This window comes from Ochotona curzoniae, unplaced genomic scaffold, assembly GCF_017591425.1.
Source record: "Ochotona curzoniae isolate NIBS_2020 unplaced genomic scaffold, NIBS_Ocur_1.0 contig_4148, whole genome shotgun sequence".
Taxonomy (NCBI): Eukaryota; Metazoa; Chordata; class Mammalia; order Lagomorpha; family Ochotonidae; genus Ochotona; species Ochotona curzoniae.
Genome location: NW_024466146.1, coordinates 3,324,405 through 3,337,034, shown reverse-complemented (window position 1 = coordinate 3,337,034; position 12,630 = coordinate 3,324,405). Strand labels below are relative to the sequence as shown.

General features: G+C 40.8%; 1 protein-coding gene across 4 annotated transcripts in view; it reads right to left on the bottom strand.

Annotated features, from left to right (window-relative positions):
• Window positions 1–12,630, bottom strand: part of PARD3B (par-3 family cell polarity regulator beta) — a 991,411-nt gene that overhangs the window by 397,796 nt on the left and 580,985 nt on the right. For all 4 annotated transcript variants that reach the window (XM_040984532.1, XM_040984535.1, XM_040984534.1 and 1 more), the window contains one exon: window positions 6,576–6,675. In XM_040984532.1, coding sequence (XP_040840466.1) covers window positions 6,576–6,675 — 100 coding nt within the window. The remainder of the gene's footprint in view (window positions 1–6,575; window positions 6,676–12,630) is intronic.

Here is a 12,630-nt window from a genome sequence, read left to right as displayed (position 1 = left end):
TGTAAAATATACTACAGAATCTTAACTTTTAAATTGAACATTGCAAAAATAAGCTTAATCTTTTTCTTAGACTCATCAGTCATGCATATTTAATATTGCCTTGCAGCAATACCAAAATTAATATGCAGCAATAATATTGCTGAGTGAAGAAATGAAGCACCATTAATATAACACATTGGATAGACTGAGGAAGTCCCAAGGCAGACAGCACAGCCCAGTGCTCAAAAGCAGGGATACCAGGGTGAATCCTCCCAGTTTAAATCTAGGCACGGTTACTTATTAGCTGTGTGACCTGGGCAAGCTATTGGAGCTCTGTCCTTTACCATCCTTACTCATTTTAATGATTACAATTCTGTTATCCCTCTCACTAAATGATAAGATATTACAATGAGTTAAGTTTTGAATACGAAGGAGACTATTGTTTGGTACAGAATAAGGGCTTTAAAAATACTTAGGGGCCTGGCATGATAGCATAGCGGTTAAGGTCCTTGTCTTGAACACACCAGGATCCCATATGGGAGCAAGTTCTGATCCTACAGGCCCCACGTTCCATCCAGCTCCCTGCCTGTGGCCTGGGAATGCAGTCGAGGACGACCCAAGACTTTGGGACCCTGCACCCGTGTGGGAGACCTGGAAGAGGCTCCTGGCTTTGGACTGGCTCAGCTACAGCCATTGCGTCCACTTGGGGAGCGAGCCATTGGATGTGGTAAGAGCTCAGAAATCCTCTACTGGTAATTCTTTACTTTTGTAAATGAGAACGGTCTTTGGGGGAGGGCCTAAGGCACTTGCCAATGAAATCATTAAATATGGGCAGAATGGGAGGAGAAAAGATTGAGGAAGGCTGGATAACAGGTACTAACACACACATAGCCTTTGTAACAAGTTCTGGTATTCCTCAGCATGGTGGGATGGTTACACAGAAATGTATACTACACTGTACAAACAGCCAGAAGTAAGGAGCTGACGGCGCCCACCGCACATGGAAAGGCTGAGTTGCTTGACTTGACCAGTTCACATCACAGTGTGCACTGTATTTAGACTCCATAAACTATACAAGAATTTCACATTAAGAGTTTTGGTAAATTAAATCATTTAAAAATAATTAAACTGTACAGACATGAAAAGTCAAGAGAGCCTAGAAGTACCCCACTCCAGGTTCCTGAAGTTCTTCATCCAATGCTATCAATCATGAGGCAAAAAACTTAAACTTGCTTTCAAAAGGAGGACAAAAAAAATGTCATACATATTTTCATGGAAATTCCTCAAGAGGCTCAAGTCCCCTCTGGCATTACACAACAGTGTGTGTGCACACACGTGTGCATCTTTATTGGTAACCAGGTAGAAATCCCTGGATAAAGTGTGCTCCTTGAGGTATCTAGTAATGGGAAAACATGTAAATTGTGAGCTGCAATCCTCAGCCTACTTGTCATTATCCACACTTGGCCTGGCCTAACAGCAACAGTCTCATTCTTTCAGTCCATGTCAAAGAGGATTCTGAGATCTTTGTGAAAAGGAGCTTCCCTCTGAGCCTTGGCGTTGGGGAGCATTTGCCTTTAAATGTGTTACTCGACCCTTATTTGCACTTAGTTTTTCATCCTTTGATGTCTTGTGAAGATGTGGGTTTAGTGTCAGAAAGACTCATGGCCTTCAGAGAATCAAAGCCTCTAAGGGCTGGAAGGATTAAAGGTCATCTCATCTTTTAGATAAGGCCCTGAGGTCCAAAGAGGAGGACTGTGGTCCCAAGGTCACCCAGCTGTCCAGGGGCAAAACCACTACCAGAACCCCAAGCTTCTGCTAAAATGGTAGCCACTTTTGAACACAAGTTATTAGGATCTTGAATCCACAGAAACAAAAGCTGTGCCTTTCCCCATTCACTGTAGGTTTGCTCTCCCCCTCTGAGGCTTGCGTTTTAAGTTTGCTTTTAGCTTCAGCAGAGTGGTGCGTACTATGAAATAAAGGAGTACCAAATAGTTCATCAAAGCAGATGTTATAACATTGCAATGAAAGCCTGCAGGCAGAAGGTTTAGGACCAGCATGAATACTCCTCATTAAAACATAGATCACACTGCATTTAAAGAGCTTTCCTCCAAGTCAAATACAGGAATCTACTCAAAACAGTAACACATTGATTAACTCATTGTCTTGAATTACGTTACCAAAACTGGCATCGACATTTTAAGGATGAGATCTTAGCTATTCTGCACTTTTGGAAACAATAATTCCCATTAGCCCTTTAAGAAACATGGTGACAATTCCTCTAGACACAGAACATCAAATTAATAGCTGTCTACATAAAGCATATTTTTATATAACCAATTAGATATAGCTAAGCATGATCAAATAAAGACTTCTTTGTATGAATGTTATACATAATAATGTATTATTATAGTTAATATACTATAAATGCACATGTCCATTAAATTGATCATTACACACACATACTCTACCATTATTTTAATTGTGACTAAGTAAATTTTCAGAACATTCAATAGGTAAATATCTCTCAGCAGAATAAAAATGGAAATAAGACAAAAAGGCTGATAGCAGATTGGTGGATATTTAAAGAGGAGAAAGCGAGTGTAACAGAAGACATAATGGGAGTATAGATAATGAAAGTGCGTAGCATACCAAAATAATGAATGCCATACTGAATTAGCTAATGTGAAAATATGGTAGACACATGATACGAATAAAATGGCTCATGATATCAGATATTGTTCTACCACATTGAAGTTGCTTGGAGTGAGAGGATGACACAATGATTAACTACAAAATATGACATGGTTTAATTTTGAAGGGAGTTAGCATGTGCTCATGGCTGAGTGGCTGCTGTGGAAGCTAGGGGAAGTTAGAAGTTGACAGCAGGCCAGAGACGTGCCTCAGATACAGTCTGTGTTTTCAGCATGAACAACCCGAGAGTCCATCACACAGAAATGATACTCAATGTCAAATTATGCTGCATAATGAATAAATAAGATTAGCATGAAACATATGCCAGTGTCCTGAAGAGGGTGACAAACCAAGAATGTGAAACAGACAAAAGCCAGCCAAAATGTACAGGGGAATTCTTGAAAATAAAGAGGAATGAGGAGAGGAATTTGGTTGAAAAAAAGAAGTTACACAGGAAGCTTCAGATGTTCATTGATACACTCCAACAATTGGCTACTGTTAATGTGGTCAAATAATGAAGGTCATGTTCACGAAGTAGAGACAGAGAGAACGAAGAACCAAAGAAGTAGGGAGGGAGAGAGCAAGAAAGCAATATGAACATGCAGATAACAGCTAAATGTTGTGTGAATTGTTAGTAGTGTTCCATGTATTGTTACTGATTTGCTACAAATTCCCCCTGAGATTTCACAAAATATAATTCCTTTAATAATTTTCTTGTTATTTGCACACATGTATTCTAAAATTTCCTCTGAAAATAAGCGATACAATAGTGCACATAAGTTTAGTAATCTGATTTCACTTTGGTTCAGAGTCCTGGTATGAAGTTTAGTCAAATTTATTTTTCACTGTTCCTGTCAGACATGTTTTTCATTTTAGAAGATGGCACCTTCCCCTAAAGCCCCACTGCTACCCTCTACAGGGCTTTAAACATTGTATTGACTCCACTGCTCAACCCCAGGGTTCCCTCGCAATCCTTTCCTTATCCAGAGCTTCATGCACCCAAACCTCACTGCTGCTGGTCGCCAAGGCAACACAGCAGCCTCCAGGATGGTGCAGGTCACAGATTAGAGCACAGAAGCTGAGAGTTTCAAGGCTCCAGACCAAACCCTTTCATTTCAAAATGTCCCTGTTCTTTCTTCTCTACCCATGCTGTCTCTCTCTTTCACTCAGACATCATGTTCTTGTGGGTTCCCAGTCTAATGGGTCTCCTTATCCCAGCCTTCCCCTACCCATGACATCCTTCCCGACTGACACTGGGACCCTCCATTGATCTCCGGGATAGAACGGCACTGACAGAAATGGAGGACAATGGTCCTTTCATTCTTCCCCGAGATTCCAAACATTCAGCCCTATTGAGCAGAATATGCATTCACTTCCCTCATCATTTGGTTTTCCTGTACTAAATTGTTCTTTTTGCCACCCTTTTCTTTCTCCAACAAGCATCTCAAACACTACCTCTCCTGTGAAATCTGCCTTGACCCCTGTAAGCAGAAGTCCTAGCTCTAGGCTCATACCACCTATTGTATATAAGATTTAACAGGTAATATCCTATTTAGGCAACTGTCTGTCTCCTAGGGACACCTCCTCCTTTCTTTATGATAGATATAGCTTCTAATTCATTGGAGTGCCTGAACGCCTCCTATGGAGTGGTTGGCTCAGCACTCTAGACATACTTTTGAGTGGGTGGGTGAGAGAATGAATGCCATAATGATAAAATACTATACAGCAAAATGGAGACTAAAGACTGAAAAAAAATCATTGTTTTAATGCAAAGAAAACTGCTAAGATCTGAGAATAGCTCCAGTAAAGGGATTAGAACAAGAGGGGGCAGGGGGAATGAGACGGGGTTGGTAGTTCTTGGAACAGAAATTCATAGCAGAGAGAGTCAGTATAAACTCTACATTTTCTTTGCAAGATCACAGAGGAATGTGCTTTAATGAAAAGGAAAGGAGAGAAAGCTGGGAAGATTTTTGAAGAAGCCGAAAGAGCAGTTGCTCAATTCCAACAATTCTACAACTGTAACATCTTAATCATCACTCTTGCCCAATAGTTTCTCCTCTGAAATAATCTCTGTCTCTTTTCTCCAGGGCAGGGCTTCAGTAGCTCTCACTTCAAAGCTCCCAGAGCGCATTCAAAGGGATTCTGGATTCTAGTGAAAATGAATCCTCTTTCATTTATCCGATCCATGTTATTTACTGAAACACTGGCTTTGGTGAAGCCTGCTATTTGCACAAGCCCCACCACTAGCTTTTACTAGATCTTCACAAGGAGGCATCCTCCTTGTGCTCTATGTTTCATCTTCTGGCCACTCAATTCCCAGGCAAGTTGTGCAGATCCGTTTACTTTACACCGCCATACTGTTTCTCTGACCTTCATTCTAAAATTCCCGTAGTTCTTGGATTTAGCTCTTGCCCAGCCAACTTTTCATGAATGCATATTCAGCTCAAACGCCAGCCACTCTTAGCACAATATTGTTCCCAATTCCTTTATCTGGAAGCATTTTCTTTTGCTTCCGTTACCTAGAGCATCTTTCTGTAGAATTTCTCCTCAATCTTCATTTGTGCCTGTGCCCTAGGAATTACTTTTACCCTACAGCTTCTTCTTTAAAAAATATATTTACTTATTTGAGAAGCAGAGAGAGCTCTCTTCCATCTATGGCTACTCAACAAGTGGCTGCAATCACAGGAGTTGGGCCAGGCCAGAACCAGGAGCCAGGGGCTTCATCTCGGTCTCTTTTGTGGGTGCAGGGGTGGAAATAATTGAGTCATCTTCCGCTGTTTTCCCAAGTGTGCTAGCAGGGAACCGGGCCGGAAGTGGTTTACATCAGAATTGTCTTTACAGCATCCCAGGATTTTTATACAACCAAATAGCATTGATAGTAAAACAGATCACAAAATTATTACAAAAATAAATTATTTTATACTACTAAACTGTCACTTACGATTCAGGATTGAATCAGGCAATGAAACTGATTGAAAACACTAAATTTGCTCACATTTTCCGCAAAGAGACCTTCATAGACAGTGATCAGGAATATTAGTTTGATTATGAATCTGGTTCACAAAAGAAAATTCGAGTAGCATTCCTGGTTTCAAAGATACCAGAATCTGAGATATACAAATAGAGGTAAGGTCCCACTGAATAGTTAGCTAAAGTCTTGTTACTTTATTTTTAGCAGTTTGTATTACAAAGCATACTAACATTGCTGAAAGAAAAATGGAATTTCACAGGATTATCATGGGACATAGAGTAGATTGAAACTTACTGTTTTTAACAGCCATAATAAATTTAGAAAATAGCAAAGAGACAATTTAATGATTTTTAGAACTCATCAGAAAAACACAATCTATGAATGTCACTAGTCAGTTAGCATGCATGCTTAGTAAATCTTTCTCTCATGCTTGTGTGAGTATCAAAATTATTGATTTTTAAAATTAGTTCCTATTATAGAATGAATATAATATGGAACACACTTTTCAATATTTTAGATTATATATGGTATTTCTTTATTTATAGACTTCATTACATTTCTTTGAACATTTGTTTTGAAAACACCTTGAGGGTTTGCCAATTGTAAATTTAAAACTCCCTAAGCTTTATGTTTTCTCAGTTTGGTTTCACATCTGTTCCCATAACTTCTCTTTGAGCTCTCCCACTCTAGTTTTTAAACTTTCCAAAATTGTACAATCATTTTTCATAGAATTTTAACATATCAGATTAATCTTGATAAATTCTAGGAAACAAAACATGAACAGTCTGCTAACTACAAGAAACTTTCACTGGAAAAAAATTTCAGATATTATGAAATTTCCATTCTGGAAAGAAATAGAGTTAAAATAACGTTGCCGAGTTTTCCCAGAAAAACCATCACAAGAAGCATTCACAATAGATCATTTTATCGCTACCTGTGACTGTAATCCTCAAGGCCCAATTCCAGTCCAGGATGTGGTGGTGGAGAAGGTGGTACTTCACTCCCGGCCCATCCATCACGGGGCAGCAAGAGGTCTATAAACAAAACACAGCTGAAGTTGCAGTAAACCCGAGGCATAACCATTCAGCCCCTGCTTTTGCTTCAGTCCATCTCTCAGACACAACTCCAATCCACAAATAAACCAGCCTTGAAAAAATAAGTCCTCACAATGGAACTGCAGGAATCATGTGTGAACAAAAAAATTCCCCTGCATGAGGAAATGGAAGCTGATTAATGTGATTTTGCACTGGTGACTTGCTGTCAACCCTGGCCAATGAGGTCTGGGCATCTTGACTACTTTGTCCATCACTGAAAGACCAGTGCTCACACATTACCTTTGATCTGTGGAAGACTTAACAAAACCATCTCTTTCATGGCATAAGTTTTTGTAAACAAGACTCCATTGTGACTACCCTGGGCTACATTGTGATTTAAGCATCCATTTTAGTGGCAAACAAACAAACAAACAAAAAAACCCCACTTTTAAAATCACCATATACAATATGTCTGTGAACCACTTAGACATACCAGAAGGGGGAAATCTCACTCTGTTTGCATCTGTGTCATAATCAGAGTACCTAGGGCTAAGTCCCTATAAGCAATACAGATCTGAATTCTGTTTTCCCAACTACTAAAAAATATATGCTGTTTATGCCTATGCTGGAAAAAACAGGCGTGCATCCTGAATATTATTGCAATCATATTCTCATTGTGTATCATATCTTGTGCTAAGCATCATGTACATCATTTATGTACATTCATCATGAGTATAGCTAACAATATCAACTAATATATATATAAACCATTATGAAACATTCTGATTAGAATGTATTATTTTGCTGGTGTTGTTGTGGCATGGAGAGTAAATCCACTGATGGCAATGCTGCAATTCCATATGATTGCCAGTTGAAGTCCCAGAGGCTGCACTTTCAATCCAGATCCCTAATAATGGCCTGGGCAAAGCAGCAGCAAACTGTCCAAATACTTGGGCCCCTGCCACCTAGGTGGAAGATCCAGACAAAGCTCCTGGCTTTGGGTTGGCTCAGCCCTGGCAGCTGTGGCCCCTTGGGGAAGTGAACCAGTGGATTAAAGATCTCTCTCTGTCTTTCACCCTCTATACAATTCTTTCAGATAGATAAATATAAACATTTTATAAAAAATAATGTGGTTTGTGAGCAAAACTATTTTATTTCTAATCCTAGTTCCTTCAGCTGCATGAACATGAGAGAATTGTTCAGTCTCTCCAAGCCTCGGTTTATTAATCTATGAAGTCACAATGTAAGAGTATATGGGGGCCCGGCGCCGTGGCGCAAGTGGTTAAAGGTCCTCGCCTTGCACGCCCGGGATCCCATATGGGCGCTGGTTCTAATCCCGGCAGCCCCGCTTCCCTTCCAGCTCCCTGCCTGTGGCCCGGGAAAGCAGTCAAGAACGGCCCAAAGCTTTGGGACCCTGCACCCACGTGGGAGACCCGGAAGAGGCTCCTGGCTTTGGATCGGCATAGTATCGTCCCGTTGCGCTCACTTGGGTAGTGAATCATCGGATGGAAGATCTTCCTCTCTGTCTCTCCTCTCTGTATATGTGCCTTTCCAATAAAAATAAATCTTAAAAAAAAAAGAGTATATGGATAAAATACGATGGTACATTTTTAAATGGAATTACATAAATGCCAGTGCTGTGTACACGTAGATTATTTCATAATGAACTTTATGAAAGTGACGAGACAAAAATGTAGACTCTGCTACTAATTGTTGTAATAAGAAGAACGTTGAACTGCTGCTAAGAGAATTCTGATTTGTCCACATGACCACTGTGATGGATAACTTCATGTGTCAACCTGAGTGGGCCATGGGATACATACATAGTATTCTGGGCATTTATGTGAAGGTGTTTTTGCATGAGATTAACACTGAATCCAGAGACCAGATAAGGCAGATGGCAGTCTCTAAAAGGGTGTGGAATTCTATGAGCCCGTAGAAAGTCTGAACAGCATAAAAAGTTTAATCCTCCACTGAGGAAGAGAGAGTGCTCTAGCCTGAGAGCCTTTGTACTAAGATCCTGGGTTGTTCCTGCCTTCCTGCTCCAAATGCAGCATCAACTCGTGTCAGGTGTCAAGCACAGCAGCCTCCCCACTGAAACCACACTTAACCATACCTGGTTCTCAGTCCAGAACTACATCATTTTTGTCTTGTTACTTATTTAATTTCATTGCATTTGAGAGAAAACCAGAGAGAGACAGAGAATTCTTCTATCTGTTGGTTCACTTCCACAAAGACTGCAACAGCCAAGACTGGTCCAAGATGACACCAGGGGTTTTGTCTGGAGCTCCCACAGGAAAGTCAGGGATCTGGGTACTTGAGCCATCAGCTGCTGCCTCCCAGAGTGTGTGTTGGCAGAAGTGGGGTCAGGAGCAGAGAGGAAGGGACTTGAATCAGGTGCTGTGATGTGAAATGCAGGTGTCCCAGCGGTGTCTTAACCATGATGCCCAATGTCCATGCTGGGACTCAGAACAGTCACACTACTGGCTCTCCTGTCTCTCCAGCTTGCTGACTCACCCTGCAGATATCAGGACTTGCCTGTTTTCACAATCTTCAACCAAATCTTTACCCCCAATCTCTTTCTTCTGTTTCTCTAGAGAATCCCATTGAGCACAATCACCAAGTATTTGCTTCAGAGTTGCTCAAGGGATTAGCCTGCAATGAAGGCAATAGTATCAGCACCAACATCCCCCAGGGAGGTGATCTGGGTAAAGAAAGGCGGTGCACAAAGTCAGCCAATGAGGGCCTCTGGTATCTCTGGGGCCCCTAGAGACAGAGTGATTTGGTAGTTTTGGCAGCAGTCAGGCCATCAAAGGCAAGATATCCTGACAAAGATAAAGCAGTAATGCAATATAATAAGTAAAGGGTAAGAGACATACCAGGAATCTCTCCTTTCTGCTGGCTAAACACTTTCTATGCTTAACTTTCCAATCCATGTTCTACACTGCAGACAGTCACAGATGTGGGCAGATACTTTGCTTGCTAAGAAAACTACAGCTTCATTGCTTATAGAATAAATGACTGTGTCCCTTGTAAACAACCTCATCTCCTAAACTCCCAAGACTCCGCTGCCCTCTGATAATACCCCTGGACTTGCCTGACTCAGTGTCTTTGCCTGAAAAATTGCAAAACTCTCTCCAGCTGTCAAAGCCCGGCCTTTCTTCTTAGTCCCACTCGCACAGCAATGCCTGCATTCCCCAAGAATTCTTCAAGGCTACTCTAGGATCTGTCAGAACTCTGAAAGACTGGCAGAGAATACTGGAGGTCATTGCGCTTACACTCTTCCTTTCTGCCATTTCTCAACCCTGTTTCACCCCTGCTAGATGTTGCTAGTGTAAAGTGAGTTGCCATGGCATATGTCACTCCCAATCTCAGTGGCTAAGAGAGGGTGCAACTCCTCTCGATTTCTCTTGATTTCCCCAACCACCATCCAGCTACCAGATCATCGGGGCTTACAAGTTGAACAACCCACAATGCAAGGAACCTAGTTTGTTTTTTTTTTTTTTTTTAATTAGTGCACAGTCCAATTCTCTAGCCAATAAGGCACAGTCCAATTCTCTAGCCAACATGTGTCTGGGCTGTTTTGTGATCAAGAAACAGAGTTTACTCTCTTTATGCACTGACATTTCAGGCTTAGCCATTACTTAATATCATGCAAAGTCATTCCTGGGTAACACCACATGCTGCATTGGCAGTGAATTCTCCAGTTTTGGATCTATTGAGCTATCATCTGCAGCCATCCCTTAGTATCCATAGGAGCTTGTTTTTATACCCCTTCTGAGAAATGAGGGCTGAGGATGCTTAAAAGTGCTTATATAAAATGGCATAGTATTTGCGTGTAACCTACACAATCTTCTACATGCTTTAATTCATGTCTAGATTATTTTACTTAAAATTAAAATAATGAAACAAAAAGCCTATATATGTTCAAAACATATCCAGATGGTTTTTGTTGTTGTTGCTGTTTTTTTTTTCTACAAATAATTTTAATTCACAATTGGTTGCATCAAGGAATGTGCAAGTAACAGGTAGGAAGGGTCGCCTATATTTATCTACACACATTGTTCTTACTAGACAGAAATGTGTCTTCCTTAGCCTCTTTCTACTCTTCTACAACTCTCTCTCTCTAGCTCCTTCAAGTGTCATTACAATCATCACCTCTAATACTGGGCTTTCTCTGGCTATTAGAAAATACCCGAGGTTGGGTAGTTTATTAAAAAGAAGAGTTTAATTAATTCCGTTTGCCACTCAAAACTAAGTGATGCTATCTGATTGACCTGTGACAAGGGCTCCATGTTGTTTCACTGCGTGTAGAGCAGCATAATGAGAAACGACCACGAGCAGAAGGAAAGGTCCTATGTACAACTGGAAGCCAGAAGACTGTCATCTGGGGCCAGGCTTGCCCTTCTTAGCACAACTCATTTGGGAATCCCTTCCAACGATGGCACTGACAACAACCAAACAACCTCCTCCTGGCTTCCAACTCTGAAAACCTCTACAGAATTGTTCAGGACACACACTCAAGTTGCACCTCAAGCGGAGACAAAGAAAGAAGAGGGGAAGGAGAGAGGATAGATAGACACAGAGATTTTCCATCTACTGGTTTATTGTCCTAAATGCCCACAACAGGCAGGAATGCAGCCATCCAAACTCAGGAGCCCAGAACTCCATTTTTTTCCCAAGTAGGTGGCAAGGGACTAAGCACTTGAGCAATCATCTTCTGATTCCCAGGATTTATCATCAGGATGCCACATAAGAAGTAAAAGATCCAGGTGTCAAACCAAAGCACTAAGAACGGATGTGAGTGTTGCAAGCTGCAGCTTAATTTGCTGTGCCACAACACCCATTCTCTTGGAACATTTCCACACAATGCTTTCAGATGCTGAAAGGAATATTTTCTTTTTCTATTGACCCCCAAACATCTGCTAAGCTCTTTATCTGCATGAAAGCCTAGATTTCGTACCTTATTTAGATTTGAGTGAGTGTGCAAGCTACATTCTTCTGGGTATATACACATGTAGTTCACTATTTTATTGAGGCTATTTCATTTGAAAAATTTTATTCATTTATTTATTGAAAACATCGAGGGCCAGGCTGAAGCTAGTCTCTGAGACCCCACCCAGGTCTTGCCTTCGATGACAAAGGCCCAGCATTTGGGCCATCTTGTATTATCTTTCCAGGTACTTCAGGATGGAAAGCAGAGATTGCAGGACTCAAACGGGCACGCAGACATGGGATGCTGAATTCTATGTGCCAGAACACTGATCCCAATTTATTTTCTTTAATTATTATCTTTTACTCCCTTTGTAGGACTCATGCTGCCAAGGCCAGGTCAGGAAGGAGTGGAAAAGACTGTGACATTGGAAAAAAGATGAGCAAGTTAAACTGCTCTGCTACCCTGTTTGTAAAGTAGAACAGTTATGTACAGCTGTACGTGTATTTGTCCGTGGCTGCTTTTGTGCTCTGAGAGCAGAACTGAGCTAGGATTGAGATTCCATGGTCCAAAACGTGTGAGGTATTTACCATGTGGTCCTGTAACAACAACGTTTGCTGACCCCTGATTTGAACCAAGATTTTTGTTTTAGTTTAAAATATTTCAAAGAAAACTATTTAATGAGGACTTTAATGAGTACACAGATAGTCATGTTTAACATGTTGCCACATATGCCTCTTGCATAAATATACATTTTTAAAAGTAAGTGTGGGTATATTAGTATCCCATAATGTGAATTTCATCACAAAGATCATAAAGGAGGAAGCATGGATATATTCTTAAATGATGCTACACTTCAGTGAAGACTATGCGTACAGGTATCTGTGCATCAAACACTATGCCATCCACACACTTTCACTACTTACATTACCCTCCATATAAGAAAAAATGATATTTCTAGTTCTTGCTTATTTTATCCAGCACCAGGATGTGTGAATTAATTAATTTTGTTGCAAATGTCA